Raw genomic sequence first — 13972 nt, 5'->3', positions numbered from 1 at the left:
AGAGGAATCTTGGCTTACTGCTGCCCTCCCCACTGACTGAAAACATTGCATCTGCTAGAGATGAAGCTGCAGACATATTCTGACCAAATCCTGCTCATCTCCATCTCCCAAGGCTGCTGCGGAGCCACATAGCTGGTTCTTGGGGTTTCCAGGCTCCACAGCTGTGTGTCCCCCTCCCTGCCCATGGGGATTTCCATGTGAGGTGCCACACCCCACCCACTCGGCTGTGTCCCCCATTCCTCTGTGTCCTGCTTGCCAAGGCTGTGGTGGGTAATTTGAGGAAGGTCCAAGCCACAGCAAGTAGCTGGGGTTTGGACTCATAGAGACCTGGAGACCTGGGCTCGAATTCTAGAATATTCTGAAAGGAGGATCCCAACCCACCCGCTGTGTGTCTAAGGGAGCCAACACCATTGCCTTAGAGAAGTTAGCTCCCCATTGTGAGTCTTTGGCCTTGAGTCATTTGTACAGTCTCTGCTTGGTGTCCAGCCAGGCCTTCAGAGGGATGGAAGAAAAGAGATGGAAACAGTCCAGTCCCATGGCCTGCATCTGGAGGCCATCTTAGGACTCACTGCAAGTTTTGTTCATTGAGGCATAAGAGGATCCTGGGGCTCCCCCAGCTGGTGATCAAAGGGGCGCTTACCATATGAACAGTTAGCCAATGGGATCCTTGCAACCCACTTCAACACACTGGCCTTGTGGTGTCTGTGTGTGAACACTAGAGGGCACTGGGGCTCTCAGTGCCACTTACAGTCACTAGTGTGGGTCAGCAGCTCCTTTCCCCCTGGCAGGGAGTTGCCGACATCCCCGGTGCTTTGGGATGAAGGCATCCTGATGTACCTGGCTCCAAGAAGCCTGAGCCAGCAGCGCTTATCCATTCCTGGGTGTGCCTGGTGATCTTTGGTCCGCTGTAACTTTGAGTTCTTGTCTCAACCTACCTATTGGCAGCCAGATTTGACAGGTGTGAGGCTCAAAAGTGAGTGGCACCCTTATGGCCACAGAAGAGCCGCAGGCAGCAGGGCCTGAATTCAACACTGACCGGGAGCTCAACTGCTCTCCATGTCCCTTAGCATGTGAAGCCCCTATAGGAGCTTCCTCCTGCATCCTGGGCTCCACAGGGCACTGAAGGCCCAGTCACTGGCTAATGGACAAGGTGGCCTGGGGAGGATGTCCCAGAGGATGAATCTTTGTGTCAGACAGGGCACACCTGTCCACTTCCTCCGGGAGGCCTGTGGTCCCACTTCCCTGCATTGGATTATGTCATCGCAGCTCACCCAGGTGCTTTCCCCACAACCCCTCCTCCGCCACTCCCTTCCAGAGCATTAACCAGCCTTACAGGAAGTCAACTCCTTCTAGAAATTGACCTGAGCCACTGCTTGTGGACTGGCTGACCTCACGAATTAATGAGCAATAAATCAATGGGTTTTCCCCATTGATTGAAATCAACATGTCTCAACAAAGCCTACACTGACGAGAGCTCCCAGTAACCCTACAGATCCCCAGCCCTTCGTGGAGAGGAAACCAGGGCTGAAGAAAACCACATAACCTGCCTGTGCTCACAGTTAATAAGAAAGAAAGAAAGAAAGAAAGAAAGAAAGAAAGAAAGAAAGAAAGAAAGAAAGAAAGAAAGAAAGAAAGAAAGAAAGAAAGAAAGGAAGGAAGGAAGAAAGGAAGGAAGAAAGGAAGGAAGGAAGGAAGGAAGGAAGGAAGCAAGAAAGGAATGAAGCAAGAAAGGAAAGAAGGAAGGAAGGAAGGAGGGAAAGAAGAAAGAAAGAAAGCAAGTGTGCTAGGGCCAAATGCAAGTCCCCTGAGCATTCTTGGCTTTCATTTACTCAACCAACCATCCATCCACTCACCCATTTGTGTGTTCATTCATGCAAACATCCATCCATCCAGGGTCCCCTCTGTGCCAGGGATGGTCCTAGGAGCTTGAGATGTATCAGTACATAGAATCTACAAAGATCCTTATCTTTACAGAGGTTTCAGGCTATTAGAGAGGCAGGTAAAGAAACAAGAACATTGAGTTGCACAGGTAGAGGCGGGTGGAGGTGCTGGTGGGCACCCAGATAGAAAAATACAGAGCTAAGAGCAAAGGCAGGTCCCCTGGGCAATGCCTGTATATCAGTGTGAACTCAAGCAGACCTGGGTATCTTGATCTGGGGAGAGAGGAGCATTGACCACGAATGTGCATGGCTGATGTCGGGGAGAGGCCTCCGCAATACACTCCTGTAGCTCTACCACAAGCTGCAGAAGGCATTCACACAGCCCTGAGGGTCCTGATGGGCTTTTTAAGCACATGCATGAAGAGATGTGGTTTCCTGGCTATTCTGGGTCAGTGTATTGCAGCCAGACCCCAGACCCACCTAGGAGGCTCTGGGGAGCACTGCCCATGCCACAGGTCCACGTGAGGACTGCAATCCCACCTTGGGAGGATTCTGGCTAAGATGGTACTTAATTTCAGTCTGTCAAAAGAAAGGAGCAGGCTGGTGGTGGGGCTCTGGTGTTAGAGACCTGGCCTAGCCAAGCACAAAGCCCTGGGTTCCATCTCGGTGTTGGAAAATGGGGGAAGGGGATAAGTAAATGTAAAAATAAGTATCAAAACATCAAAGCATAAAAGGGTAGCTTGATTTTAAATGAGACACGGACACGAAACCAGAAATGGAGCAAAAGCATAAAGATGTGTGTAGTTAGCAAGAGAGTCTTGGGAACAGAAGATTCTAGAAAGTTGATGACCTGGCTGTGGCAGAAGAGACCCTATGGAGGAGGCAGACTGGGGACAGGTTACATTGTGCTGAGCCTTGCATGAACCCAGGGTGTCTTGTTCCTGTTTTTGCTGCTCTGGCAGGACTGGATTTATGGAATAGCTTGGCCTTTGCTTTGCAGCCATCTCTGACAGCCAGGAGTGGAAGTCGGGGACCTGAAGGTGAACTGAAGAGCTCCTCAGCAGAGCTAGGACAGATGCTGAGGTGGGGGTAGTGGCTGGAGGAGCACCCAGCTGTCTTCCATCTCATGCCTTCTAGGGATTCCTTGGAAGCTCTGATTCCATAGTTCTGCATCACAACAAGCGTCCAATTAACCAAACTTAGAAAAGTGCCCCACCCCCTCTAGCTGCCTCCCCCGGGCTCACCATCAGACTTGACAGGGCAGCAGGTCAGAGTTCCCATCACCTCTCCCTTGCCATCCCAGTCCCTCCTCAGTCTTTACTTCCCCTGGGTCCTCCCCCTTCTCTCCATCTTCCCCTCACTGGGGAAGACCTGTGGGAACTGCATGGGGTGTAGATTGTCTAACCAGAGATAGAGAGACAGAGAGCTACGATGCCTGTGGCTGGTTTCAGTTATTTATAAAGGGAGTAGGGCTCAGGGAAGACAAGAGTGAGCAGTTTCGAGCTGGAGCTGTGGGAAGGAAAGGAGGATGTGCAGGAAGTCAGGGGATGGGGAAAGATGGCAGACTGAATGAGAACTACCAGGCACCATCATCAGAATAGGAAACGAAATCACAGCGCTGCCTTTATTTTATTAAACTCGTTGGTTTAGTATTTTCTATTTAGCTATAGTTTACATAAAACCCACATAGTCTTTCTACTCATTTCTTTTTTTTTTTCTTTCTTCTTACCACCACCCACCACCCATCAACAATCCACTCTCTTTTTAACCTAGGACTCCAATTACACATATACATAATAGTTTCCTGTGGGTCACTGAGTTCTTTTCTTCCTTCCTTTCTTCCTTTGTTTCTTTCTCTTTCTCTGTCTCTGTGTCTCTTTCTGTTTCTCTGTCTCTCTGTCTCTGTCTCTCTCTGTCTCTCTCTCTGTCTCTGTCTGTCTATCTGTCTGTCTGTCTGTCTGTCTGTCTGTCTGTCTGTCTGTCTGTCTGTCTGTCTGTCTGTCTGTCTGTCTGTCTCTCTCTCTCTCTCTCTCTCTCTCTCTCTCCTAGTGGCACTGGGGTTTGAACTCAGGGCTTCCTGCTTGTTAGGCAGATGCTCCACCACTTGAGCCATGCCTCCAAGCCTTGAGGCTATATTACTTCTTTATGTTATTCCTGCTGATTTGTTTTCAAGACCATTTACCTTTTCTTCACAGTGCTAGGCTTGATCTTGACTCAAGCCAGTGACGTTTAAGTTTCTTATCTCAAACATCTCCTGGCTAGAATGGCAGTGGGAGAAGTAAAGTCTTTCTCACATTCCTTATTCCCATAAGGCTTCTTTCCAGTGTGAAATTTTTATGTATTCCTGGAGCTTTAAGACAAAGGAAAGATTTTCCCACATTGCCTACATTTAAGTGCCTTCTCTCCAGTGTGAGTTCTTTCATGTCTTTGAAGGCCACTGAACCTAGGGAAGGCTTTCCCACATTGCTTACATCCATTCAATTGCTTGCCAGTGTGAGGTTTTTCTTTCATGTTCTCAAATGGCACTGGATCTAGAAAAGGCTTTCTCACATTTTCTCACATTGCTTACCTTAATATGGTTTCTCTCCAGCGAGTTCTTTCAGATTTTTGAAGGTCACCAGAATGAGTGAATGCTTTTCCACATTGCTTACATCCCTAAGGTCTCTTGACAGCATGAGTTCTCTCATGTCTTCCAAGAGTGCTAGTTTTACCATATGGCCAATGTCCTCATGGTTTCCTCTCCCAAGTAAAGGTGGCTGTGGCAAGGGAAAGCTTTCCTATGCTACTTACATAGAAGGTGTTCCTGTCCAGTTTGAAAGATTTCATCTTTATGAAGGGCACTAGAACAACTGAAGGCTTTCTCACATTGCTTACAGCCATAGGGTCTTTCTCCACTGTGAGTTCTCTCATGGCTTTGAAGGTCATTGAAAACAGCGAAGACTTTCTCCAAAGCTTACATCCATGGAGTTTCTCTTCAGTGTGAACTTTTTCAAGTTTGTGAAAAGAATTGGTACACAATTTGAGGGAAATGGTGGAAACGTGCAGCAGTGGAGCTCACTGGCCGTGGATGAAAGTGAACTATACAACTCGGGGGTGGACAGAAGGGAGGGACTGAGAGAGAGTGATAGAAGGGAAGATATTGTATGAAAGGAAATGTACTCATTACTTGACTCATGTAATTGTAATCCCTCTGTACACCACCTCTAAAATAACAGTAAAGAAAATAATTTTTAAAAGAAAGGAAATAAGATAGCTGAAGTCTTCTTCCTGGTTTCTACATATAAATGGTTTCTCTTCTTTGTGAATTATTTCATGTACTTCCAAATCACTCAGGTTCCTGAATGCTTTGCTACAATGATTATATTCATGGTGTTAAAATGCAGCATTCTCATGAGATGGATGAAAAATGAACTTCATTTGCACAACACATGCGAAGGTATCACACGGCTGAGTCTTACCAGGTTCTCCCTCTTCATGTCTCTGAGAGCACTGGGAAGTGGAGTCTTTCCCACAGTCCTTAGAATTGTAAGGCCTCTCTCTATATCCATGATATACACAGGTTTTGTGTCCAGTGTGATTTGGAGGGACACATTTACTGGTGAATGAGGTTTGTTTGTTTTTTTTTACATGCATGGTGTTAGTCCACTAAGAAGAGGTTTCTTAATTCACAATATGGTCTGGAGCCTACTGGAAAGGATTCTGCACAAATGCCACATTGTTTCTCTTCAGAGTCTTGCTACCCCTTCAGTTCTAGAGAGGCCATGTTCTTGAGCCTTTCCAAAATCAACTTTCCAATGGATCTACCAAAACCCACTTTTCCAAGGTGAAGTTTATGGCCACAGTCTCAAAGGTCACTGGCTTTCATTTCCCCTTCTGATAATCCCTGTTGTCACATTAGGTTGCAAAGGCTGCCAAAGCTGTCACCCAAAGTCTTCCAGCAACTGACACACAGTGGGTCTCTATTTGTGTGTGTGTTTACAACAAACAAGAACAAGATACAGGCTTTTTGTAAGAAGTTTAAAGACCATGAAAACACGCAAAGAAGAACATAAGTTACCTCTATTCCATAACTGAGCTATTCTCTCATAACAAGTGTTCCTTTAGGTCCAGACTTCTTCCTAGACATTTCAAAGACATGAGTGAATGAGAGTCTGGGGAACCATGCCAGGGGCTTTAACTGCAGCTTGCTCTATGTATTGATTTTCCCTCTGGTCCCTCCTACTCTTGTGGATTATATTGTTTATTGTAATGAATAATATGTAATAAGCAATGTATATAAATAATATCTGTAAATGTTATAAATATAGTATGAATGTAAATCCAGGGTGACTGGATTCTAAAACGCCCCAATACAAGGTCAGCAGCGGCCACACTGTCTCCCCCACCTTCATCGCCTCCATTGGCATCACTGTCACGTGCCCCAGAATCCACGGGACCCTGAAGCACAGGTCGTGCTTGTTTGAGAGACAGGGAACCAGGATCGGCTCTTTGGGGGAAAAAAAATCCTTCCCATTTGCTACGCTCACATTCATCCCAGTTCCAGGAATCTGCCTGACAAATATTGACCAGGCTTCAGAGGTCCTCAAACACCATTTCCCAGTATCAGGAAGCTGTCCAGGCAGAGGACCCAGACCCAGCTCAGTGACTTCGCTCTGTGAGTACACACTGGTGCCCGAACTGAAGCGGCCTGCCACCTCCTCCCTTCTCCCTCCTTCTGTCTCTGTCTCTGTCCCTGTCTCTGTCTCTGTCCTTGTCCCAGAATCTCTCTGCCTTTAGAGGCAGAGATGGGAACAGAGGCCTCTGAACAAGATACTAAATACTGCCTCTGAGTCTTGCAGTCAGAACTTCAGGTTTTCAAAAAACACTATCACAGAAAACTTGGCCTTAAAGAACTTGGAAAGAGGAAGTCAGAGTAATCCTAGCAGGAAGATAAGGAGATGGGAGGAGGACAATCCAAAGGAAAATGACAACATTTACTAAGAATTCTCTTCCTTGAAGAAACACACTTAAAATTCATAGTCAGGGATTGCCTCCTGCTCCTGCCTCTTGCTGGCTGTGTGCCCTGACTTCCCTACGATTTAAGGGATTTATAAGGGTTAAACAATACACAACCAAGGTTTCTCCACAAAGGTGTAAGCACAGTTGTGCAGGACTGCTCTCCACTGGATGTGACTTTTCTAGGCATTTCAAGATTTTCCATGTTTGAGTCAGCAGCACCAGTCACCCCAAACACCACCCTCCTTCCCTCCCTCCCCCGCACCTGTTTGTTCACAAACAGTGCTCTTGATTTTTTTTTCTTGGACCTTTCTGGAAAGGGCATTGAGGTGATCATTTCATGCAGCCTTGGTAGAGGGGAAGAAAACTTCCATCTTTTCCATGTGCGGATGCTTTGCATGTTACATGTCATAGAATTCTTACAGGCCCACCCCTTTTCCCCTTGCATTTTGCAGAAGGAGATACAGTTTTAAAAATAGTATTACTCTGTGACACACTAGAGGCCCAGCTCCAGCTAGCAACCAATTGGAGTCTTCTTTGGGAAGCAAACCTTTCTGCAAGTTTGGGGTCCTTGGGGGTACATAGGGTGCTGACTGCAACAGGGCAGGCCAGTGTTTGAATAGCTCTGCGTTTTCCAGGTTTCCTGTTCAGGGAAGTCCCTGTGTGAAGAGCTGTGACTGTGCTGGAGCGAAGATGTGGCCTTGGCGAGGTGCTCCCTGCACTTTGTCCAGCCAGAGGGTTTCGACACAGCAGATAAGGGACATCGTTTATCCTTTGTGGCAGCAGGCCTGCGTGGGTGGCCACGTGTTGCCACCAGGGACCAGAAGCCAACCTGCTGCAGTAGGCTCTGCCACTAACACAAAAGGCACAGGAGGGGCTGATTACGAGGATGAAGTTTTCAGGAGGACAGACAAGAGCTTGTGGTCATCAGCAGGCAGCCACTGCGCCTTGAAACTAAGGAGAGGGAACTGGAAGGCAGCAGGGTCTGGGAGGATTCAGGCTACAGGGTGGCAGCTGTCCCCTGTGGGACACCGAACAGCAGAGCTAGGGTGGGGACCGGCTGGTCCACAGTGTAGTTTTTCCTTGCACTCACTGCCCAGGCCGGACTCCTTCTGCTCCTGCACCTTTGCGACTTGGATGGGAGTAGAAGAGATGTGACACTCTGGGCACAGTTGGACTCACAGCTCTGCAAGCTGGATGTCCACAACCAAGGTGACCAGAGAGCTGATCTGCACTGACACGGGGCGGGGGCGGGGGGATCTGCTCCAATGCTGTCCCCTGGCTCCAGAGAGCAGCTTAGTTTGATTTGTAGAAACATGGTCTGTTCTTTCTCTCCGTGTCTGCATTAAACCACGGGCCTACTTGAATAACCTCATCTTAACTAATTGTATGTGCAATGACCTTATTCTAAGCAAGATCACATTTTCAGGTCCCGGAGGTTGGGAGTTCAGTTCGTTAACTTGGAGCACACACTCAACCCGTACAGATATGGTTCCCAACTCACTGCATAAGTGAAGACAGAGGCTCTCATCACCACAGAGAATACCTGCCATAGAGGGTAGCACCAGGTGTGGCAGTGTGCACCTGTGATCCCAGCACTTGGAATGCTGTAGATTCCAGGCAAGCCTAGGCTGCAGAGTGACACTGACCCTGTCTTAGAAAAGAACAGATAGCAGAGGCATGACAGAGACAGAGGTGATCTCTTTCACTCTCCTCGCAAGATCTACCAGCCCAGTTACTTTGCCCACTGGACTTGCAAGCTGTCCTCTTCCACACAGTTTTTACTGCCAATCATTGCCCATCCTCCAACTAATGAAAGAGAAAAACAGAGCACACTCATGTCCTGGTTAGGAAAGAACTGGTACTTATTATATCATCCTCTCTCTTGTTCTATCTTCCCTCCCTCCTTCCTTCCCTCTGTCCCCCCTCCCTTTCTTTCTTTGATGAGTGTTTGCCATCTTGTTTTCAGAGAATGAGTCCAACATGGCTGTGGCTGCTGGGAGCTGGGACCCTGGCCTCTGTCCATTGTCAGCCTTTTCCTGCCCATGGAGATAAGAATCTGGGGCGCCCCTCAGCCCCCCACCACCAGACCTCAGAGCCACAACCCATCTACCACAAAGTCACGCCAACCATTACCAGTTTTGCTTTGCATTTGTACAAGCAGCTGGCAGTGGGCAACCCAGGAAACATCCTCTTCTCCCCCGTGAGCCTCTCCAGCACCTTGGCCCTGCTTTCTCTTGGGGCCCAAGCGGACATCTCAACTCAGATCCTGGAGGGCCTGGGCTTCAACCTCACAGAGACCCCCGCCACGGACATCCACCGAGGCTTCCAGAGCCTCCTGCACACCCTGGCCCTGCCCAGCCCCAAACTGGAACTTAAAGTGGGAAACTCCTTGTTCCTGGACAAGCAGCTCAAGCCCCAGAGGCACTTTCTGGATAGCACCAAGGAGCTGTACGGAGCGCTCGCCTTCTCCGCCAACTTCACAGATTCTGCCGCCACAGGGAGGCAGATCAATGCCTACGTGAGGAAGCAGACGTACGGGAGGATCGCCCACTGCCTCCCAGAGCTCGGCCAAGACACGCTCATGGTTCTCCTGAACTTCTTCTTCTTCAAAGGTGAGTGAGGGCAGAAGATTCTGACAGAAGAGTCTGCAAGTAATTGCTCTCATACGAACATGCCTTGGCCAACCTCATGGGACTTGGTTGGCATTGACTGTGTAGCTCACACCCCATGGGGACTGGGGATGGGTAAGGCAGCAACACAGCTCAGAGGGAGGAGGATGTCCTTCTGTGTAGCGATGGGTGCTCTGGCACCGGGAGCCAAGGGAAGGCTTCCTGATAAAGGAGGCATTAAACGGAGACATGAAGACTGAGGAGACATGATGGAGGAGTTGGGCAAGCTCAGGTGAAGAGGCCATGGGAGAGGAGAGAGAGGAGGGCTGAGGCTGAGTAAAGTCTGCGGGAGAGAGACATCCTTGCATGGTGAAAGAACCGAAGCTAAGTTAGTTTTCTGGGACATAGAACACAGAAAAGCGTTGCCTAGAGAGAATGTCAAGAGTTGAAATATGGATTTGCACAGGGGCCATGTTGAGGATACCAGCCTTTATCAACAGACCTAAAGAACGTCCATAGAGACTGAAACCACAGAATGACATCAATGCATCTTTGTGGGAATGATTGCCATGGCAGGGCAAAGTTGTGCATGCCTATAATCTTGGCTACTTAAAAGGATGAATCCAAGAGTTTAAACTATACAGTATAATGAAATCCTATTGAGAAAGAGAGAGTCAGACAGACAGACAGACAGAGACAGAGAGGGAGGGAGGAAGATAACAAGGAAGGAAGGAAGGGAGGGAGGAAGGGAGGAAGGAAGAAAGGAAGGAAGGAAGAGAGGGAGGGAGGGAGGGAGGGAGGGAGGGAAAGAAAAGAGAGAAAGATCACTTTGTTTGCCATCTGGTTTAGAGAGGAGTGATGGGGACAGTTTGCTCACAGTGGTGCGGTGTGAGCACAAACCATAGCCTTGAGGGAATCCAAAGCATCTGGCTTCTCTTTAGAAACAGATTGTCCAGAGGTGTCTGGGCTAAGAGAATCCATTCAGTGAGGTTGCCAATGTGTCCCAAATTGGGAGGCTTGAGCACATTCACAAAGAGTCCATTTCCTCATCTCTGGTATGGAGATAAAAAGAAATGTCGCCTATTGATTTCTGTGATGAGTTAAAGATGTAGTGCCTCACACGTGGATGGTTTAGTAGATGGAAATCCCTTCTGTGGCCCCTTATACACGATCATTCTTCCAAACCAGAACTAGCCTGTAGGACCTTAGAGCTCCTGCCAGGCCCTCCTGACTCTCTCCATGGTGCAGCTTTCCCTCCTATCCAAGCCCCTTCCCCAGCAAGGCTGTCCGAAGCTGCTCTCTGCCTGGGTGCTCACGGCCCTGTGGCTTTTGTGTCCCCAGCCAAGTGGAAGCATCCCTTCGACCGCTACCAGACCCGGAAGCAGGACAGCTTTTTCGTGGATGAGAAGACCTCGCTCCGTGTGCCCTTGATGCAGCAGAAGGAGATGCACAGGTTCCTCTATGACCAGGAGGTGGCCTGCACCGTCCTCCAGATAGAGTACAGCGGCACCGCCCTGCTGCTGCTGGTCCTCCCTGACCCTGGGAAAATGCAGCAGGTGGAGGCCGCCATGCAGCCCGAGACCCTGAGGAGGTGGAGCCGACTCTCACCGCCCAGGTGGGTGCTGAGTGGCAAGATGTCGGCCATGTGTGCTCAAGCACTGGAGCAGGTTTTGATCTGCTCCTGTTTCATGAGCTCAACCGGTAGGTTGGCTCACTGGCCTGCCCTAATGTTTCATTTCTTTGAGAGTGTGGAGATAAGGACATGATGTTTAACTAACGCACATCTAGCACACATATTATGTACTTCGATTACATTTGCCTTTCCATTCCCCTCTTAGGCATCCCCCCTTCCGACTTCCATTTTCTTCCCCAAGAATCCCCTTCAGTAGACAGACTTAAGATATAGTTCAGAAGTTGAGCCAGCAGAACTCACAAATGAATCAGATGTGGAGGTGGAAAAGGGGAAACAGTGTTTACTTTACATGACATCATGTCTATTCATCCAGGTAAGCCTTGTCAAAACCTAGCTCACATCTGGCACCTAGAAAGCCCACTACCAAGGCAGTGAAGATGAAGAGGACAAATAGCTATGCCGGGAGACTTCTCATATCCAGCCCCAGGACATGTTGTGAAGTCTGAATCGAGGGAGTATCATGTGTGGTCATGTGATACGCTGCAGTGGGAAGACTGTGGGTGCCCCGTGCTGACAACCCCGGCTGTGTCCCCCACGGTGTGGGCTGCCAGCAGACAGGGCCCCTGCAGCACACGTAACCAGATGGAACCTTTCCTGTGTCTGATTTTCTCTGCAGTCTGTTGGATTTGCACTTGCCGAGGTTTTCAATTTCTGGAACGTATAACCTGGAAGAGATCCTTCCTCAGATTGGCCTCACCAACATATTCAATGTGGAAACTGGCCTGTCAGGAATCATGGGGCAGCTCAACAAAACCGTCTCCCAGGTGAGGCCATCAATACCTACCTCCCTCCTCCCGCAGGATGCATCTGAAAACCACAGTCCCCATTCATTCTGTGACACCTCCACACTACAGTCAAGGACTTTGCATAGGGTAGACGCTCATTCTAGATCATTCATGAAGATGTAATTTTCCCAGGTATGGAGTAGTTTTATTTTTATTCCTCAGACTTTCTCCTAGGGCCGCTGTTAAGCTCTGTTTTCATTACAGCTCTGGAGAGGTGTAGGATGTGAGCGGCGAGAGTATCAGTCAGCTTTCCTAAAGTAACAAGCATCCCTGAATCTCAGCACATGAGATTATAACCATCAATATTGCATGTCAGGAATAGATCACTACCATCAGCTACAGATGAGCTTCCGGTGATTTCTTCCTGCCTGGATGGAGGTTGAAGAAAAAGCTGCTGTTTGGGGCATAGCATTCTCAGATGAGAGGGGGAAAGCAAGAGAAAATGTACTGAGCTGAGACTCTCACCTCTTCCCCCTATGGCTCTATTGTGGCCACTGTCATTCTACCAGATGAAGCAAGTCCCACTTGCCAGACAGTTACCAATGGGGACACATAGGCCATGTGAAGTGGGAAGGACTGATAACCCTCTAACAAGAAGAGAATCAGGGGATGGGAATCATTGAATTATTATTCAGTCTTTTACAGGAAGGAAGGCAGCAAAGATTGGGTTATTGTTCTTATTTCAGGATAGAATTGTTCATTGCCATTGGACTGTTTGCTAGGGACTTCATTCTGTCTTCTATCTGGGAACAAAAAACTGAGAGTGGAGTGGCCAACCAAGGCCATTGTGTGTGTGTGTGTGTGTGTGTGTGTGTGTGTGTGTGTGTGTGTGTATGAGTGTGTGTGTGCGCATACATGACTATCTGTATGTGTATATGTGTGTAAGTGTATACATGCCTGCTCTGTGTGTGTATGTGCATAAGTATATGTGTGTGTGCACTTGTGTGGGTTTAAGTGGACACATGCCTGCTTTGTGTGTGTGTGTGTGTGTGTGTGTGTGTGTGTGTGTGTGTGTGTGTGTGTGTGTGTGTAGGAAGGGTGAAAAACAAGGAAAAAATAGGTCAGCTTTTTAAAGACCATTTTCACAGTGACCTAGACTGATACGGGTGTCTTTTCAGAGAGCCTTTTAGAAATAAAAGGGAATGTCAAGGCTCCATCTTTCAACCTCTTTCAAAGCCTCAGAACGCTTCATTCCCAGGAAGTTGTGTAAAAGAGCAGTTTTAAAAACAAACCACAGCTCCTGCCCTGGAGGCCAGTAGATGGCCTGATTTCACCAAGCTCATTAAGAACCACTGCTTTAGGTTGACCAGTCATTTTGAAGACAACAACACTGAGGCACAGTGAGATTAAATGCAGCTCATTGCAATGCAAAGACACACCAGGACATGGGCAGTGCTCCTGCAGGTGCTGCTGGCTTTGCAGCCTGAGAGGACTCAGGAGCCCCAGCATGGTCGGGCTCAACTGTCTCCTGCCAAAGGGCACTCATTGTCATGAGGCAAACCCACTGGGGTAGGGAAGGAAGAGAAACGGAGAGGCAGAAGGGAGAATGAGGTAAGGGCTGGGGTTACTCCCTAGGCAGGCAGGACTGTGGGCCTAGATGTGGTCCTACTCCATCTCCCCATTGTACTGCAGATGTAGCCTTTGCCATGGAAACCCTGGCTTCATAGCAGCCCTCTCTGTCTCCTCTCCTAGGTGTCCCACAAGGCGGTGATTGACATGAATGAGAAAGGAACGGAGGCAGGGGCCGCCTCCGGCCTCCTCTCCCAGCCCTCGCCTCTGAATGTGACCTGGACACCACATGCCCACTTCAGCAGGCCTTTCTTGCTGCTCCTTTGGGAGGTGACCACCCAGAGTCTACTCTTTCTGGGGAAAGTGGTCAACCCGGCTGCAGGGTGACTGTGATGAGGGCCAGGGGTGTCTTTTCTACCCAACTGAACAGAAAAGCCAGCCCCCACCTGTGTGGCCGGACCCTTGCAGGCCAGAGCATCATGTTCCGATTCTAATAAA

The 13972-nt window shown here is 48.8% G+C and overlaps 1 protein-coding gene across 2 annotated transcripts; it reads left to right on the top strand.

Annotated features, from left to right (window-relative positions):
• Positions 1 to 6420: 6420 nt before the first annotated feature.
• LOC138833079 (serpin A11-like) lies at positions 6421 to 13972 on the top strand. 2 transcript variants are annotated; one of them, XM_070031407.1, is made up of 5 exons: positions 6421 to 6534; positions 8845 to 9490; positions 10829 to 11102; positions 11797 to 11944; positions 13658 to 13972. In XM_070031407.1, exons 2-5 carry the CDS (start codon positions 8848 to 8850, stop codon positions 13859 to 13861), a joined length of 1269 nt encoding a protein of 422 aa, XP_069887508.1. In that variant the 5' UTR covers positions 6421 to 6534; positions 8845 to 8847; the 3' UTR covers positions 13862 to 13972. The 2 variants fall into 2 exon arrangements, with proteins under 2 accessions (XP_069887508.1, XP_069887507.1); XM_070031406.1 differs by lacking the exon at positions 6421 to 6534 and adding an exon at positions 7800 to 8087.

The sequence above is a fragment of the Dipodomys merriami genome, unplaced genomic scaffold (genome assembly GCF_024711535.1).
Source record: "Dipodomys merriami isolate MVZ:Mamm:240054 unplaced genomic scaffold, mDipMer1.0.p SCAF_200, whole genome shotgun sequence".
In the NCBI taxonomy this organism is placed as follows: domain Eukaryota; kingdom Metazoa; phylum Chordata; class Mammalia; order Rodentia; family Heteromyidae; genus Dipodomys; species Dipodomys merriami.
The sequence above is the reverse complement of the archived record's forward strand: the minus strand, read 5'-3'. Positions and strand labels throughout refer to the sequence as shown.

Excerpts from the sequence above, each read along its gene's own strand:
- LOC138833079 (XM_070031406.1), top strand. Across the intron at positions 9,491-10,828 it reads GAACTTCTTCTTCTTCAAAG|CCAAGTGGAAGCATCCCTTC; the intron begins GTGAGTGAGGGC and ends TTGTGTCCCCAG. Across the intron at positions 11,945-13,657 it reads TCAACAAAACCGTCTCCCAG|GTGTCCCACAAGGCGGTGAT; the intron begins GTGAGGCCATCA and ends CTCCTCTCCTAG.